The following is a 14,437-nucleotide window of genomic DNA, read 5'->3' as shown; positions in this document are numbered from 1 at the left end:
CCGTGAGTTCAGCGAGAAGGGGACCACCGACACCTTGCCCCAGTGCCGGCAGGAGCGCGACTTCCACCGGAGGCGGGGCCCGTCATCCCGGCTGCTGACCGACGGACGGACGCCGGGGACTGAGGGCCGTGGCCTCGGTGGAGGCGGGCCTCTAACCCCGGCAGCAGCCGCGCGGCCCTGGGGGCGAACATGAGCCCCGGGACGCCGAAAGGGGGCTGCAGGGGCTGACCCGGCTCAGAGCGGCCTGGCCCAGCCATCTTGACTGCGCACCGCGGCCCGAGAAGAAACTTGCCGCGCCTCCGCCCTCAGTGCCCGGCAGAGTCACCGGCGCGCGCGGAGAAAGAGACCGAGGGAGGGAGAGATGAGCTGGGGGCTGGCCACTCTGTCCCGCGAGGGCTGAGCCCGGCGGGAGTGAGCGGGGCAGACGCTGGGACCACGGTGCCCTTCGGCGGCCACCCTCGTCTCCCGCAGCGCCGAGAGGAAGCATCCCGATAAGGGACTCGGCTATTGGCAGAACCCCTCCCGAGAGAGGCAGGAGAGAGCCCGGCTCTCTCGCAGGAGCCCCTGGCGCCCCTCCGCGCGCCGCCCGGAGGGCGAAGGCGCGGGGCCGAGGCGCGCAGCATGGAGTGGGGTTACCTGTTGGAAGTGACCTCTTTGCTGGCCGCCCTGGCGCTGCTGCAGCGCTCGAGCGGTGCGGCGGCCGCCTCAGCCAAGGAACTGGCGTGCCAGGAGATCACCGTGCCGCTGTGCAAGGGCATCGGCTACAACTACACCTATATGCCCAACCAGTTCAACCACGACACGCAGGACGAGGCGGGCCTGGAGGTGCACCAGTTCTGGCCGCTGGTGGAGATCCAGTGCTCGCCCGACCTCAAGTTCTTCCTGTGCAGCATGTACACGCCCATCTGCCTAGAGGACTACAAGAAGCCCCTGCCTCCCTGCCGCTCGGTGTGCGAGCGCGCCAAGGCCGGCTGCGCGCCCCTCATGCGCCAGTACGGCTTCGCCTGGCCCGACCGCATGCGCTGCGACCGGCTGCCCGAGCAGGGCAACCCGGACACGCTGTGCATGGACTACAACCGCACCGACCTCACCACGGCCGCGCCCAGCCCGCCGCGCCGCCCCCCGCCGCCGCCCCCCGGTGAGCAGCCGCCCTCCGGCAGCGGCCACGGCCGCCCACCCGGGGCCCGGCCCCCGTCCCGCGGCAGGGGCGGCGGCGGGGACGCGGCTGCGCCCCCTGCGCGCGGCGGCGGTGGTGGCGGCGGTGGCGGCGGCGCGAAGGCGCGGCCCCCTGGCGGCGGCGCGGCGCCCTGCGAGCCGGGATGCCAGTGCCGCGCGCCCATGGTGAGCGTGTCCAGCGAGCGGCACCCTCTCTACAACCGCGTCAAGACGGGCCAGATCGCCAACTGCGCGTTGCCTTGCCACAACCCGTTCTTCAGCCAGGACGAGCGCGCCTTCACCGTCTTCTGGATAGGCCTGTGGTCTGTACTATGCTTCGTGTCCACCTTCGCCACCGTCTCCACCTTCCTCATCGACATGGAGCGCTTCAAGTACCCGGAGCGGCCCATCATATTCCTCTCGGCCTGCTACCTTTTCGTGTCTGTCGGCTACCTGGTGCGCCTGGTGGCGGGCCACGAGAAGGTGGCGTGCAGCGGCGGCGCTGGCACTGCTGGAGGGGCCGGGGGCGCGGGGGGCGCGGCGGCAGGCGCGGGTGCGGCAGGAGCCGGCGCTGGGGGCCCGGGTGGGCGCGGCGAGTATGAGGAGCTGGGCGCCGTGGAGCAGCACGTGCGCTACGAGACCACTGGCCCGGCGCTGTGCACCGTGGTCTTCCTGCTCGTCTACTTCTTCGGCATGGCCAGCTCCATCTGGTGGGTGATCCTGTCGCTCACGTGGTTCCTGGCGGCGGGCATGAAATGGGGCAATGAGGCCATCGCCGGCTACTCGCAGTACTTCCACCTGGCCGCGTGGCTCGTGCCCAGCGTCAAGTCTATCGCCGTGCTGGCGCTCAGCTCGGTGGACGGCGACCCGGTGGCAGGCATCTGCTACGTAGGCAATCAGAGCCTGGACAACTTGCGCGGCTTCGTGCTGGCGCCGCTGGTCATCTACCTCTTCATCGGCACCATGTTCCTGCTGGCCGGCTTCGTGTCGCTCTTCCGCATCCGCTCGGTCATCAAGCAGCAGGGTGGCCCCACCAAGACGCACAAGCTGGAGAAGCTCATGATCCGCCTGGGCCTCTTCACCGTGCTCTACACCGTGCCCGCCGCCGTTGTGGTCGCCTGCCTCTTCTACGAGCAGCACAACCGCCCGCGCTGGGAGGCCACGCACAACTGCCCGTGCCTGCGGGACCTACAGCCCGACCAGGCGCGCCGGCCCGACTACGCGGTCTTCATGCTCAAGTACTTCATGTGCCTGGTAGTGGGCATCACCTCGGGCGTGTGGGTCTGGTCCGGCAAGACGCTCGAGTCGTGGCGCGCGCTGTGCACCCGCTGTTGCTGGGCCAGCAAGGGCGCGGGCGCGGCGGGCGCGGGTGCGGCGGGCGGCGGCCCGGGGGGCGGGGGTCCGGGGGCCGGCGGGGGCGGGGGACCGGGAGCCGGCGGGGCGGGCTCCCTCTACAGCGACGTCAGCACCGGCCTGACGTGGCGATCTGGCACGGCCAGCTCGGTGTCTTATCCAAAGCAGATGCCATTGTCCCAGGTCTGAGCGGAGGGGAGGGTGCGCCTGCGAGATGTAGGGAGGGGGCGAGGGGACAGAGTGCTGCGGGGGGTGGGGGGCTGGGAGGAGGACACTCGAAAGCAGAGGTTTCCACCCCTTCACCGTGTTGATTGCTATTAGCATCATAATGAACTCTTAATGGTATCCATTAGCTGGGACTCACTCAGAACAAAGTACCTGGCATTGAAGGCTCCCAGACCCCACCCCCCTTTCCTCTACCGACGGGCGAGGAGTTTCTCCCGCCAGGCGTTCATTTCTGTTGGCAGGGCAGAGGAGGGTGAGCCCCGCGGCTGTGTTTCTGAGACCCAAGGTTTGGAGCCCTCGCTGGTTGCCATTTGCTGAGCTTGAAGCCAGACCTACAGATTTCACCTGAGGGACCTAAGTTTTCTCCCTCGATTCTGCTACGTAAACTCTTAACTCCTAACACGTCCTAGAGGCGGGATGAGCGCGACCTAACGGGATTGCACGGTTTGGGTATTCTTAATGACCAGGCAAATGCCTTAAGTAAACAAACAAGAAATGTCTTAATTATACACCCCAAGTAAATACGGGTTTCTTACATTAGAGGATGTATTTATAAATATAATTATTTGTTAAATTGTAAAAATGTGTAAAATATGTACATACCCAAAGATATACAGTCTGTACATTTTCTGTAAAAAGTTTAGAGGCCACCCCTGTAAGAACAAATATAAGTATTCTATTTTGTCAATAAAATGACTTTTGATAAATGACTTAACCGTCGCCCTCTCCCCCTGCCTCTTCTAAACTGTTACCTTGAACGTGCTTGTGGAGGGCCCCTCCGAAACAGGGACGTTTTCTGGTTTCTCATTATGTACACTGACCTTAGGCATGAAGAAAAATGACCTGTTAAACTCGAGTTCCTAAGTTGTCAGCAAAGTAAATATAACTGTTAAACTGAAATCAAAATTGAGGTTTTTGCACCTTTAAGAAAAGATGGTGATTTTAATGATAGCTCTTTTCTGATCCATGGATACCACTCACCTTAGTCGATGTAAACGGAACTTTTGCAAGGCACAATTCCACTCTGGCCTTGTTATTTATCTTGTATAATATCACTAAAGGCTTCAAACCCCACACTCATTTCTCGCGTGGTCCGTGATTTTGAAAGCACCTGCTCCTCCAGGACCTAACACACTGCTGAAGGGTAGAGGTTAATGTTTTCAGCCATCAATCACACTGTACAGTGTAAGTCACTCGACGATCCGGTGGTGGAACAGGCGCTCTTTAATGGATTAAACTAACGGGTTAACATGTTAATAACCTTCCAGGCTTGTGTATATCAAATGTGCTGCTTTTCCTAGAGAAAAAAGCTATTGTTCCTCTGTCAAGACTAAGCTAATTTATTTGAGCAGAAGGCTGTTGAATTAGCAGAAGAATGCTTTGGCAATTGTTGAACTTTTTACCTGTCTGCCCAGTGGCTCAGCACATCATTCCTTTAAGAGGAGCCAAATGAATAGGGTTAATCTGTAGGGAACTTGGTCCTTTGAGTTGGAAAAACTTTGATCTTTTCTCCTCTCCAAATGTGCTGTATAGTCTGAAGTTTCTTTCCCTGCGGCCGGCTCCTCTTCGTGCAGACCAATTGGCCACCGCGGAGCCTTAAAGTTCTTCCATGAAAGGGATGTGGGACTTTTACTTTAAAAAGGAGAGAGAGCCAGGGAGAGGAAGACTTGTAACAGTTAGTGAAGACCAGAGGCACAAGTGCCCGCAGCCTTTTAAACAGCTTTTCCCGGCATTGTTAGCCAGCCTGCAGGCAGCTAGGCATGAGTTGAAGCTTTATAGAAAAGGGTTCTGAATGCCCTACAGGTGGTCTGTGCACATAATCCCCCAATTTCAAGCGTTTTCCTTTGCTGGACAATTGCATTACAAAACTCCCTTCTTTTTCGCTCCTAATTGAACCAATGAACTATTATAAACTACAAGTTTTTCTTAAAAAAAAACCTTCAGTGCCTAAATTCTATTGACTGAATTCTGGCAAGTTTTCTGAACCGAACCTTTTCAAACATCGGAAGTAAATGCTTCTTCAACTGACATTTCTCTTTTTCAGATATTTTTATTCCCCATGCTTGTTATTTTCTGACAGATTAGCAATAATTTAAAAGTAATTGGTAAGGTTGTGTGTTCCTGCTGAAAAGATAGCCCCAGGACCCTTATTAACCTGTCAATCAAGATAAGAAATGGGTAGCTACCCTGCTAATGATGAGGGGCATCAAACGTTTTGGGGTGGGTGGGGACCTCTGCAGCCTGCAAAGAAGTTTGTTCTCTTTTCCTAATAGGAATATTTAGTGGTTTGAAATTTTTTCTTTTAATGAATAGGATGGAAACTACTTTGACTGATCTTTCTCATGTAAGAAGCTTTTAAGAAGAATTTCTTGGTAGAAACATTTTGCAAATCCTTTCCAGTCCCTCTTGGTGTTAATTGGATTTTTAAAATTAGATATACAGTCAGAACACCTACTTTAGCTATCATGCTGATTTTACTTTTTTAAAGTCAGAACCACTGTAAAATCTCCTCCTGCAGTTTCTATTAAAGAGTTCCTATTTTGTAACTTGGATGTCAATGAGTGGCATGCATGTAATCCATGAGAGTGACTCATGTACTTTTTGTACATAAACCAGCCATCAACTTAACATTGTCAAGTTTAAAGTTTTGAAGGCAGTTCCCATAGTCTTTCCCACATATGTGGGATAAAGAGCAAGTTAAAAGACTGGTTAGAGGGACTTCCCTGGTGGTCTAGTGGTTAAGATTCACCTTTCAATGCAGGAGGTGAGAGTTCAATCCTTGGTTGAGGAGCTAAGATCCCACATGCCTTGTGGCCAACAAAACAAAACAGAAAATAGAAACAACAAATAATTTAAATGGTCCAGATCAAAAAAAATTTTTTTTTTAATTCTAGTTAACATATTGGTTTCTGAGTTTAGCAGGATTCTCATTGACGTATTTTCAAGTATGTGACAGTGCGAAATGTTCAGCTTGGAAGTTTATTTACTCTTCAATATAGCCTTGTAAGATGCTGTATTTGATAACTTTTACAAAATGGCTATAAATGTGCTTAATATAAACATGCTTAATAAAAAGAAAACCTCACCAGCATTCTGAGGCCAGCTGTCAGGAGAGACTGATTTAGAGACTGAGCTACTTCTTTGCCTTTAAACCTAAAACTTGAGTCACAAAGTTGCCAATACCCAACTGGTATCTATTAATGGATAAAAAAGAAACAAACAAACAAAAAAATAGGTTTGAGGGATGGGAAAAGGAAGGAAGAGCATTTGACAGTTTGCATTAGATGCATAGATGGGTCCCTTGCCAGAGCATGCAGCAAGTGTGAGTGTCTGAAAACCGTGTCAAATATAGTGGGACAAGGATGGGATATGGTTGCTGTATGGCTAGAAGATCAATGTAAATAAAGTCTAATATGGTTAAAAGCATTAGAAAAGCCAAAGCTCCTTAAAATTACTCGGGGAGAAGTTATGGAAAACACTTTTTGCCTTATCATAAATGCAACTTGAAATTACCGTAAGACAGAGGGGGAAGTGTATTAGAAGCTTAAGGAGAAACTCTGTCACCGTGACAGTGATGCTTGTGTTGATGTCATCTGCATGGACAACCTTGAAGGTTTCAGTAAACCTTCAAAGCTTGAAGGAAGGAAACCAGATTGTTTTGCCAAGAGAAACTTCACACATGGAGCCTTAAGCAGTTGTGAGCACAGGATGGGATTCAAAGCCCAGGTACAGATGTCCATTGAGATGCTGTGCACAGCTTCCCTGGTGGTCAGTTTCTCACATTTGATACAATACTGCCACCTGGCGGTACTGCAAAGTTCCAGAACCAGAGGATGGGCAGGTTGCCTCACTTCAATTCTTTCAAACACTGAGCCCCACCAAGTGCTGACCTGACCCCTGCACAGACGGCCTGCAGCTCTCTGTGTTTATAATTTTAACTTTTCTCTCAAGAAAAAGATCCCCAAGCTGCATCCGTTTAAGGTCTCACAAGACCTCACTTGAATTAAACCCTCAATACAACAGTTATGCTAAAAATCTAAAAAAGCTGGGTTGAAATCCAACAATGTCTCTTTTTAAAATTATCTTTTGGGACCTTCCTGATGGTCCAGTGGTTAAGATGCACTTCCATTGTAGGGGGCACAAATTTGATCCCTGGTTGGGGAACTAAGATTCCCACATGCTATGTGGCCAGAAGATGGGGGCCAGGGGAAGTGGGTTTTTTTTTTAAATTTTTTAACTAAAAATAAAAGTTATCTTCTGCATTGCTTTTATTGCAAGAATGAGCTGCTCACCAAAGAGTCACCGCACCAAAACTTAATGGGAGAAAGAATAAACTGTGAAGACCATCTTGAAGGGGTGTGCAGATGGCTTGTTCATTTCAGTGTCAGCCTTACAATTGCCTACCATGAAGTCAATCTGTTGAGTCTGGTGGATGTTCTCCAATGCCTCACATGAATGTTCTGGCTTGGGAGGGATACAGGCTGTCCCTCCTTGCCCAGCCAGGTGTTCGTGGAAACACACCAAGTAATAGCAATCGTGCCAGGATGCAGGTCAGCCAAAGGGAAAAGGGGGAAGTGTCAATTCTAGAATAGTTGAGCACAGCAATGTGGGAAGACCAAGCCTGATAGGGGTGCATACAGGAAAGGGCAGATTCATGAAGCCCTCATCTGAGGCTTCTTGCTTCTAAGGATCAGAATGCCTGGTGGAGCTGGGAGGGAGGAGGTGGCACTTGTCAAGGGGATGAGGACCAAAGAAAATCTGAGAGGTCACCTACATGATCCTGGAGTTTGAAAGGGATTATCAAGAACCTTGGGCTTGCCTAGTGACTCAGTGATAAAGAACCCACCTGCCCGTGCAGGACACTTGGGTTCAATCCCTGAGTCAGGAAGATGCCCAGAGAAGGAAATGGCAACCCACTCCAGTATTGTTGCCTGGGAAATCCTGCGACAGAAGAGCCTGGGAGGCTACAGACCACAGGGCCACAAAAGAGTCGGGCATGACTTAGCAATTAAACAACAACGTAGAGAACCTTGGTGCTCTGTGAACAAGAAGCGGCAGTGTGACCTAGGAATGTGATAGAATGTGGAATCAGAAGCTGTACTGTATCCAGATCCACAGCCCTTCAGCACATACATGGAACTGCCTCATTTTGTAGGCCAGGAAACTGATGCCCAAAGTAGGCTGGACTTGCCTAAAGCTGTACAGCCAGAAGCAGAGCTGGACTTAAAAGCCACAGATCCTATGGTCACCCCTACTTCCCTAGGCCTTTTCTGGCTTCCCTAGTGTCAGTATTAAGTCCCTAAGACCACCAACTGCCATGTGCATCCGCTCCTGACCTCAGCTTTCCCAGCTTCATTCACCCAGCCCCAGAAGCCTACCAGAGTTCAAGTTTACCCTAGTTTGGCATTGACCCACAGAGGAACAGACAAACACACAGCCTGAGAGGCTGCCAGGAGAGCTGTAGGAAGCCTTGTCTCTCGAGCCCCTGGCCAGCTTGGGTCAGTCACCTGCTCTGTGTGGCCCAGACCCTCAGTCACACAATAACTGTCCAAGTTCACATTTTCCCAATTGTCACAAAGGCCCAAGGACACAGTTTGTATTCTACTTAGGAGCTGCAGTGACCAGGACTTCCAAGGTGATGCTAGTGGTAAAGAACCCATCTGCCAGTGCAAGAGACATGAGAGATGAGGGTTCAATCCTTGGGCCAGGAAGATACCCTGGAGGAGGGCATGGCAATCCACGCCAGTATGCTTCCCTGGGAAATTCCATGGACAGAGAAGCCTGGCAGGCTACAGTCCATAGCATCACACAGAGTCAGACACAACTGAAGCGATTTAGCATGAACACATGCAGTGACCAGGAGGAAAGATAAGGGGTCAGTGGATGATGGGGTCTCACTGGGGGATATGGTCCTAAAGTGGAGGAGAGGGCAGCTGCCCTGGTCAGAAGAGGACTGGGGCCTCCAGGAGGAAGGCGAATAGCAGAGCCACCGGGCAGTGAAGAGCCAGGCCAGAGTAGAAAACAGAGACTGTGGCTGAGCCCCGTGGAGATCTCTGGAAGGAATGGACCAATGGGGGCAGGAGATTAACTCAGCTGATTTAAACTACAGGCTCCAGGAGATGCCCCAGGAGGGTGGCGGTGCCTGAATGGGGCAGCCAAAGGATGGAGTGATGGAGGACCTGCCAGGCAAGAGCAAAATCGGGGTAAATTTTAACGAAATGACCACGTTTGAATGACTTTCAAAGCCTTGGGGAGAATCATTGTTCACCAATGACAAAGGTACCCATTTATTGTGCCTTATTTAACGCTCAGGTGAACCGTACACTAATTTAAAGTAGAAGAACAATTTCCAACATTCATCCTCTAACCAATCTGTTTCTAATTAACCCTAGCAGTCACTCTAATCCCTGCCTACGCGCTCGAAGCTCTTGGGGTGCTCCTTATGAACACCCTGTGCCCCAGAAGCACTCCAGACTAGTTGAACCAGAACTTCTGGGTGTGCAAGCTGGGAATTCAGGGTTTTCTCAAACTGCCCCAGGTGAATGATTCTTATGTTGTTGTTATTTAGATGCTCAGTCGTGTCTGACTCTTTGTGATCCCATGGACTCTAGCCCACCAGGCTCCTCTGTCTATGGGGTTTCCCAGGCCAGACTAGTGGAGTGGGTTGCCTGCCATGCCCTCCTCCAGGGGATCTTCCTGATCGAGGGATCAAACCCACGTCTCCTGCATTGGCAAGCAGATTTTTTTTTTCTACTACTGAGCCACCAGGGAAGACCATGGGTAGGCAGAGTTGAAAGCCGGTGAATGCTATTAAAAGTGACATTACGAAAGATCTAAAATGAAACAACAAAATATCAGTACAGATAGAAATTAGCAAATTGCTGTTGTCATCCAATTTGAATGAAGTGGTGATTTTTTGTCACCTTGAGTAAATATTTGGGAGAGGACAAGGGTGCCCTCACGTGGTCCAAAGGGAGAACTTCATGCTTTGTTGTTTAGAGGGAAAGCTCTCACTACATAGGGCTGTTTTGGATAACCCTGGCTTTTCTTTCACTTGTAAAGAAATGACAGAAAACTGGGTGCCCATGGAATGATTCTTTTAAACTAGAAATTATACACAACCTATAAACCTAGTAGGACCCAATCATGTCAATATACTATTAGGAGAAGATATTAAAATCATGGGCTTCCAAGGTAATACAGTGGTAAAGAATCCACCTGCCAATGCAGGAGACACTGGAGATGTGGGTTTGATCCCTGGATTAGGAAGATCCCTTGGAGGAAGAAATAGCAACCCACTCCATTCTTGCCTGGGAAATCCCATGGACAGAGGAGCCTAGCGGGGTACAGTCCATGGGTCACAAAAAGTCAAACACGACTGAGCACACACACACACACACACACAAATTATAAATATTGTTTTTCTTCAGTAAATGTTTACTTAGTGAAACGGACTCAGCTAGAAATGAAGGTTCATCCTGTGGTGACCTGATCTGGGTATGACTTTCCATGACCACGTGATCTATCTATCACCTTGTAGTCCAGAGGCAGGTAGACTGGGATCCTGGATATATGCCAATATGTGCATCTTTAAAAGGAAACTCTGGAACTTCCTCAGCGGTCCAGTGGGACTTCCTCAGCGGTCTCGTGGTTAAGACTCCAAGTTTCCGCTGCAAGGGGTATAGGTGCGGTCCCTGGTCAGGGAACTACGATCCTGTATGCCGTGGGGCATGGCCAAAAATAAAAAATAAGGAACTCAAAAAATTTTTAAAAGGAACCTTGTACTGTCTTACCTGAAGCTGCAACTATCCTCAAGCTTTAGAATTTTAGGATAATGCTTATTCAGTACAGAAAGCTACTGTGTCCTCTGGTACCCTGAGAGAAGGAAGGGTCCTTGACCAAAGACCCCAAAAGAGAAATCATCTCACAAGTAAACTCTGAAAGTTTCCTGAGTCAACATAACAAGTATGATTCTAGATCTTAACTGTTACTTACACCTTATCCAGTTTCTGTAAGAAAAAGTCTAAGCAGAGGGTCATAGATCAAACCTATGGACAGGATACAAATTTTGCATACTACCATTCAAGAGGATTCTTGACTATACTGATGGGAACCAAAAGAAGTTAATAATTCAATTTAATCTTTCTGGAAACTATCTCATAATGAACATTGTTTATGTCTGGTTTGCTTAAAGAAACTTCAGGAAGCAGCTGAAAGCTGATGATATGAAGACAGGTTAAGAACAAGGACCCTGACCCACTGCCTTGCTCCACTTGTGTGACGTTTTGACAGGTTACTCAGCCTCTGTCTGCCTCAGCTTCCCCCCTTTATAAAATGCGAAGAAGAATAGCACTTACTTCATAGGGTCATAGGTCAATCCTTTTTTTTTTTTTTTCCTCTTTTTTTAAATTGAGGTATAGCTGATGTACTGGCTTAGTCAAAAAGTTCATTCAGGTTTTTCTGTAAGACATTATGGAAAAATCTGAACGCACATTTTGGCCAACCCAATACTATCACTCTGCCCTTCTCACACAATTCTCCTGAGAAACAAATGACAGGATCAAGAGAAAAATAGTATTATATTTTAAAATCCCTATTTATAGAACAAAAGAAAAATCAAGATATAAATTCTCCAATGAGATGCTTGTGACTTCCACTGTACTCATAAGGGTTAAGTGTCAGTGCTTTAACCCACTCAGAAGACAGAATTTCTATAATTTAAAAAAAAAAATTATGCTGTTCTAAAAATCCATTCATTCAGCACATGTCTGCTGAGCACCTACTGTGCAGAGAACTGGAGCTTACATTTGAGCATCTCGGTGAACCTCCATGCCATGGGAAAGGATTCAAAGCACCAGGTTCAGCTGCAGACATTTCCTTCACATGAAACTCACCAGAGAAAATGAACTCCTGGTGGAGCTCAACAGCAAGAAGAATAAAGAAGCAAGAGAAAATGGAGAAGAAAGTTTACAAGAAAAAAAGACGGGATGAAGGAAAACGTGTCTAATCAGAGGTGCAACAAAATGTGGCAAGTTCCATTAGCAATGTTACCTCCATACCCAGTCTCCACACTGGAGACGTGTAGTTCCATACCCTGGAAAACCTTACCCTTCCTAACTTTTATACTGGAAATCTGGATTTCACATGAAGGAAATGACTAAGTCTAAAATACTCTTGGTTTAAAATGACTCACATACTCTTCAGATTAACAGAACCTAACACTGTATTATGATTTGTATATTTGCACTCCAAAACCCTCAGAGGATTTAGCAGTCTGCGACCAAAGATTGGATTTTTCCAAATCACACAGAAGCTTTTAAATCCAAGTTTAGTCTAATTAAAGGATGAATGTGGTGAATTCCATGACTTTTCAGCATAATCGTGTTGTGCCAGCTCAAGAAGGATTAATGCAAGACTAACACAGAGGTTTCCAAGTTCAATAAAGCGAGGGTGGGTCTGTGGAAAGTTGGTAACTCTTTTCCAGGCCCCTAAAGTTACTGATTTAGTTTTACTGTAAGCTGTTCATTAACTTGGGTGAGAAGTGTCAAGTTAACAACAAAAGGTGCTAATTCCATTTGGATTATCAGCAGTGTGTCTTTCCAGCACAGTCGAGATTCTGCTGACACAACTGGGTGCCATTCTACCTCCGGTTCTATTTTGCCTCCCAATCTCCGGTAACATTCCCCATTGGACCAGCACCCATCCAGAGGCACCCTGCTGGGCTGGGGGGGCAAACACCCATTTGAGAAGTAGATGAAGTGTGTCTTTGGGGTCCCTCCACCCTCGTTCTGTCCCCCTGTCTGGTGATGCCCGTATATCCTTCTCTGGTTCCAAATTCTATTCTGCATCCTTTGATTTACATTGAACTTCCTTTTTAGTCTCTTCTCCAACCAAATCCAATAAGACTCCAAGGAAAAGAATACAGAACAGTGTCCATGCCCCATCCAAATCAGAAATACATACTATAGAAAATATGCTTTCTGATCCAACTAAATAACAGCTTCTTAGGAAACATTAGTGTTAGAAATACATGCAGTGGGGACTTCCCTGGTAGATCTGAGGTTAAGAATCTGTCTTGCAATGCAAGGGACATGGGTTCGATTCCTGGTCCCAATAGATTCCACATGTCTTGGAGCAGTGAAGCTCTTGTGCCAAAACTGCTGGGTCCACACACCACAACTAGAGATCCCGAATGGCACATGAAGATCCTGAGTGCCGAAACTCAGACCCAATGCAGCCATATAAATAAATATTTTTTAAAATTGAAATACATGCAGCCTTCTTAGCAAGGTCCAGTGGGGAGATATACCAGGGCAGAGCTTTCCAACCCCCTCTAAAGGAGACCACATATACTCCCTTACCTCAGGCTGACATCAGGGATGTGCGGCTACCTGTTGGCCCCGTTTAGACATGTGGAGTTACCAACAGATGTGCTAGACCTTTAGACCTCTGTGATCCTTTCCCAACACAAACACAAGCCACCATTCCTCCACTTTCCCAGATGTTCAAGGCCACCAGGCATGGGGTCTGAAACTCTGCCTCTGGGCCTCCATCATGCTGCTTGCCCTGAGCTCCTAAAGCCCAGGTCTTCCCTTCCCAGGCTCCCTCCTCTGTTCCTTGGTGCCTCAGACACAAAGTTGGTCTTCGTGACTCCAGTCTTTCCTCCTTTTCTCCCTCGGGTGCTGCTGCTGCTGCTGCTGCTGCTGCTAAGTTGCTTCAGTTGTGTCCGACTCTGTGCGACCCCATAGACGGCAGCCCACCAGGCTCCCCCGTCCCTGGGATTCTCCAGGCAAGAACACTGGAGTGGGTTGCCATTTCCTTCTCCAATGCATGAAAGTGAAAAGTGAAAGGGAAGTCATTCAGTCGTGTCCGACTCTTAGCGACCCCATGGACTGCAGCCTACCAGGCTCCTCCATCCATGGGATTTTCCAGGCAAGAGTACTGGAGTGGGGTGCCATTGCCTTCTCCATCTCACTTGGGTACCAATCACTTTTTCCCTACACTCCCAAGAAGTCTGTCCCTCTCCCAATCTTATCTTCCTCGTCCACCCCTCCTCTTCTTCTTACCACAATCATGGGTCTGCCATGATCACCAAAGTGTAATTGTGGATACCATGTGATACAGAGAGTGGTTTCTCCCAAGGCATTGAGACTTTCAAATCTATCTATGCTTGGAATTTTAGTTCAAGAGCTGAATCTTCATGGGTAATTTCAAACATCAGTCATGGATAGGTCCTACCCAACTAGAAAAAAATTCCAGGAGTTACAGAGCTATTCCACATCTCTGGGTTTTTTAAAAATAGAAGTATACTTGATTTAGAGTGTAGAGCAAGACTCAGATATAGATATATATAGATATAGATACACACACTCTTTTTCAGATTCTTTTTCATTGTCGGTTATTACAAGATATTGAATTTAGTTCCCTGAGCTATACAATGTGTATGTCTGTGTTAAGTTGCTTAGATTCTTTTTCATTGTAGGTTATTACAAGATACTGAATTTAGTTCCCTGAGCTATACAATGTGTATGTCTGTGTTAAGTTGCTTCACTCGTGTCTGACTCTGTGACTTTATGGACTGTAGCCCACCAGCCTCCTCTGTCCATGGGATTCTCCAGGCAAAATTACCGGGGAGGGTTGTCATGCCCTCCTCCAGGGAATCGTCCCAACCTGGGGATCAAACTGGCATCTTCTACATCTCCTC

General features: G+C 48.9%; 1 protein-coding gene across 1 annotated transcript; it reads left to right on the top strand.

The window, feature by feature from the left end:
- Positions 1 to 212: 212 nt before the first annotated feature.
- FZD8 (frizzled class receptor 8) lies at positions 213 to 2,697 on the top strand. The gene has a single exon (XM_052651029.1). The coding sequence runs from the start codon at positions 622 to 624 to the stop codon at positions 2,695 to 2,697; it is 2,076 nt and encodes a 691-aa protein (XP_052506989.1). The 5' UTR covers positions 213 to 621.
- Positions 2,698 to 14,437: the final 11,740 nt, after the last annotated feature.

The sequence above is a fragment of the Budorcas taxicolor genome, chromosome 13 (genome assembly GCF_023091745.1).
Source record: "Budorcas taxicolor isolate Tak-1 chromosome 13, Takin1.1, whole genome shotgun sequence".
NCBI classification, from domain to species: domain Eukaryota; kingdom Metazoa; phylum Chordata; class Mammalia; order Artiodactyla; family Bovidae; genus Budorcas; species Budorcas taxicolor.
This window is presented reverse-complemented; position numbering and strand designations above follow the sequence as displayed.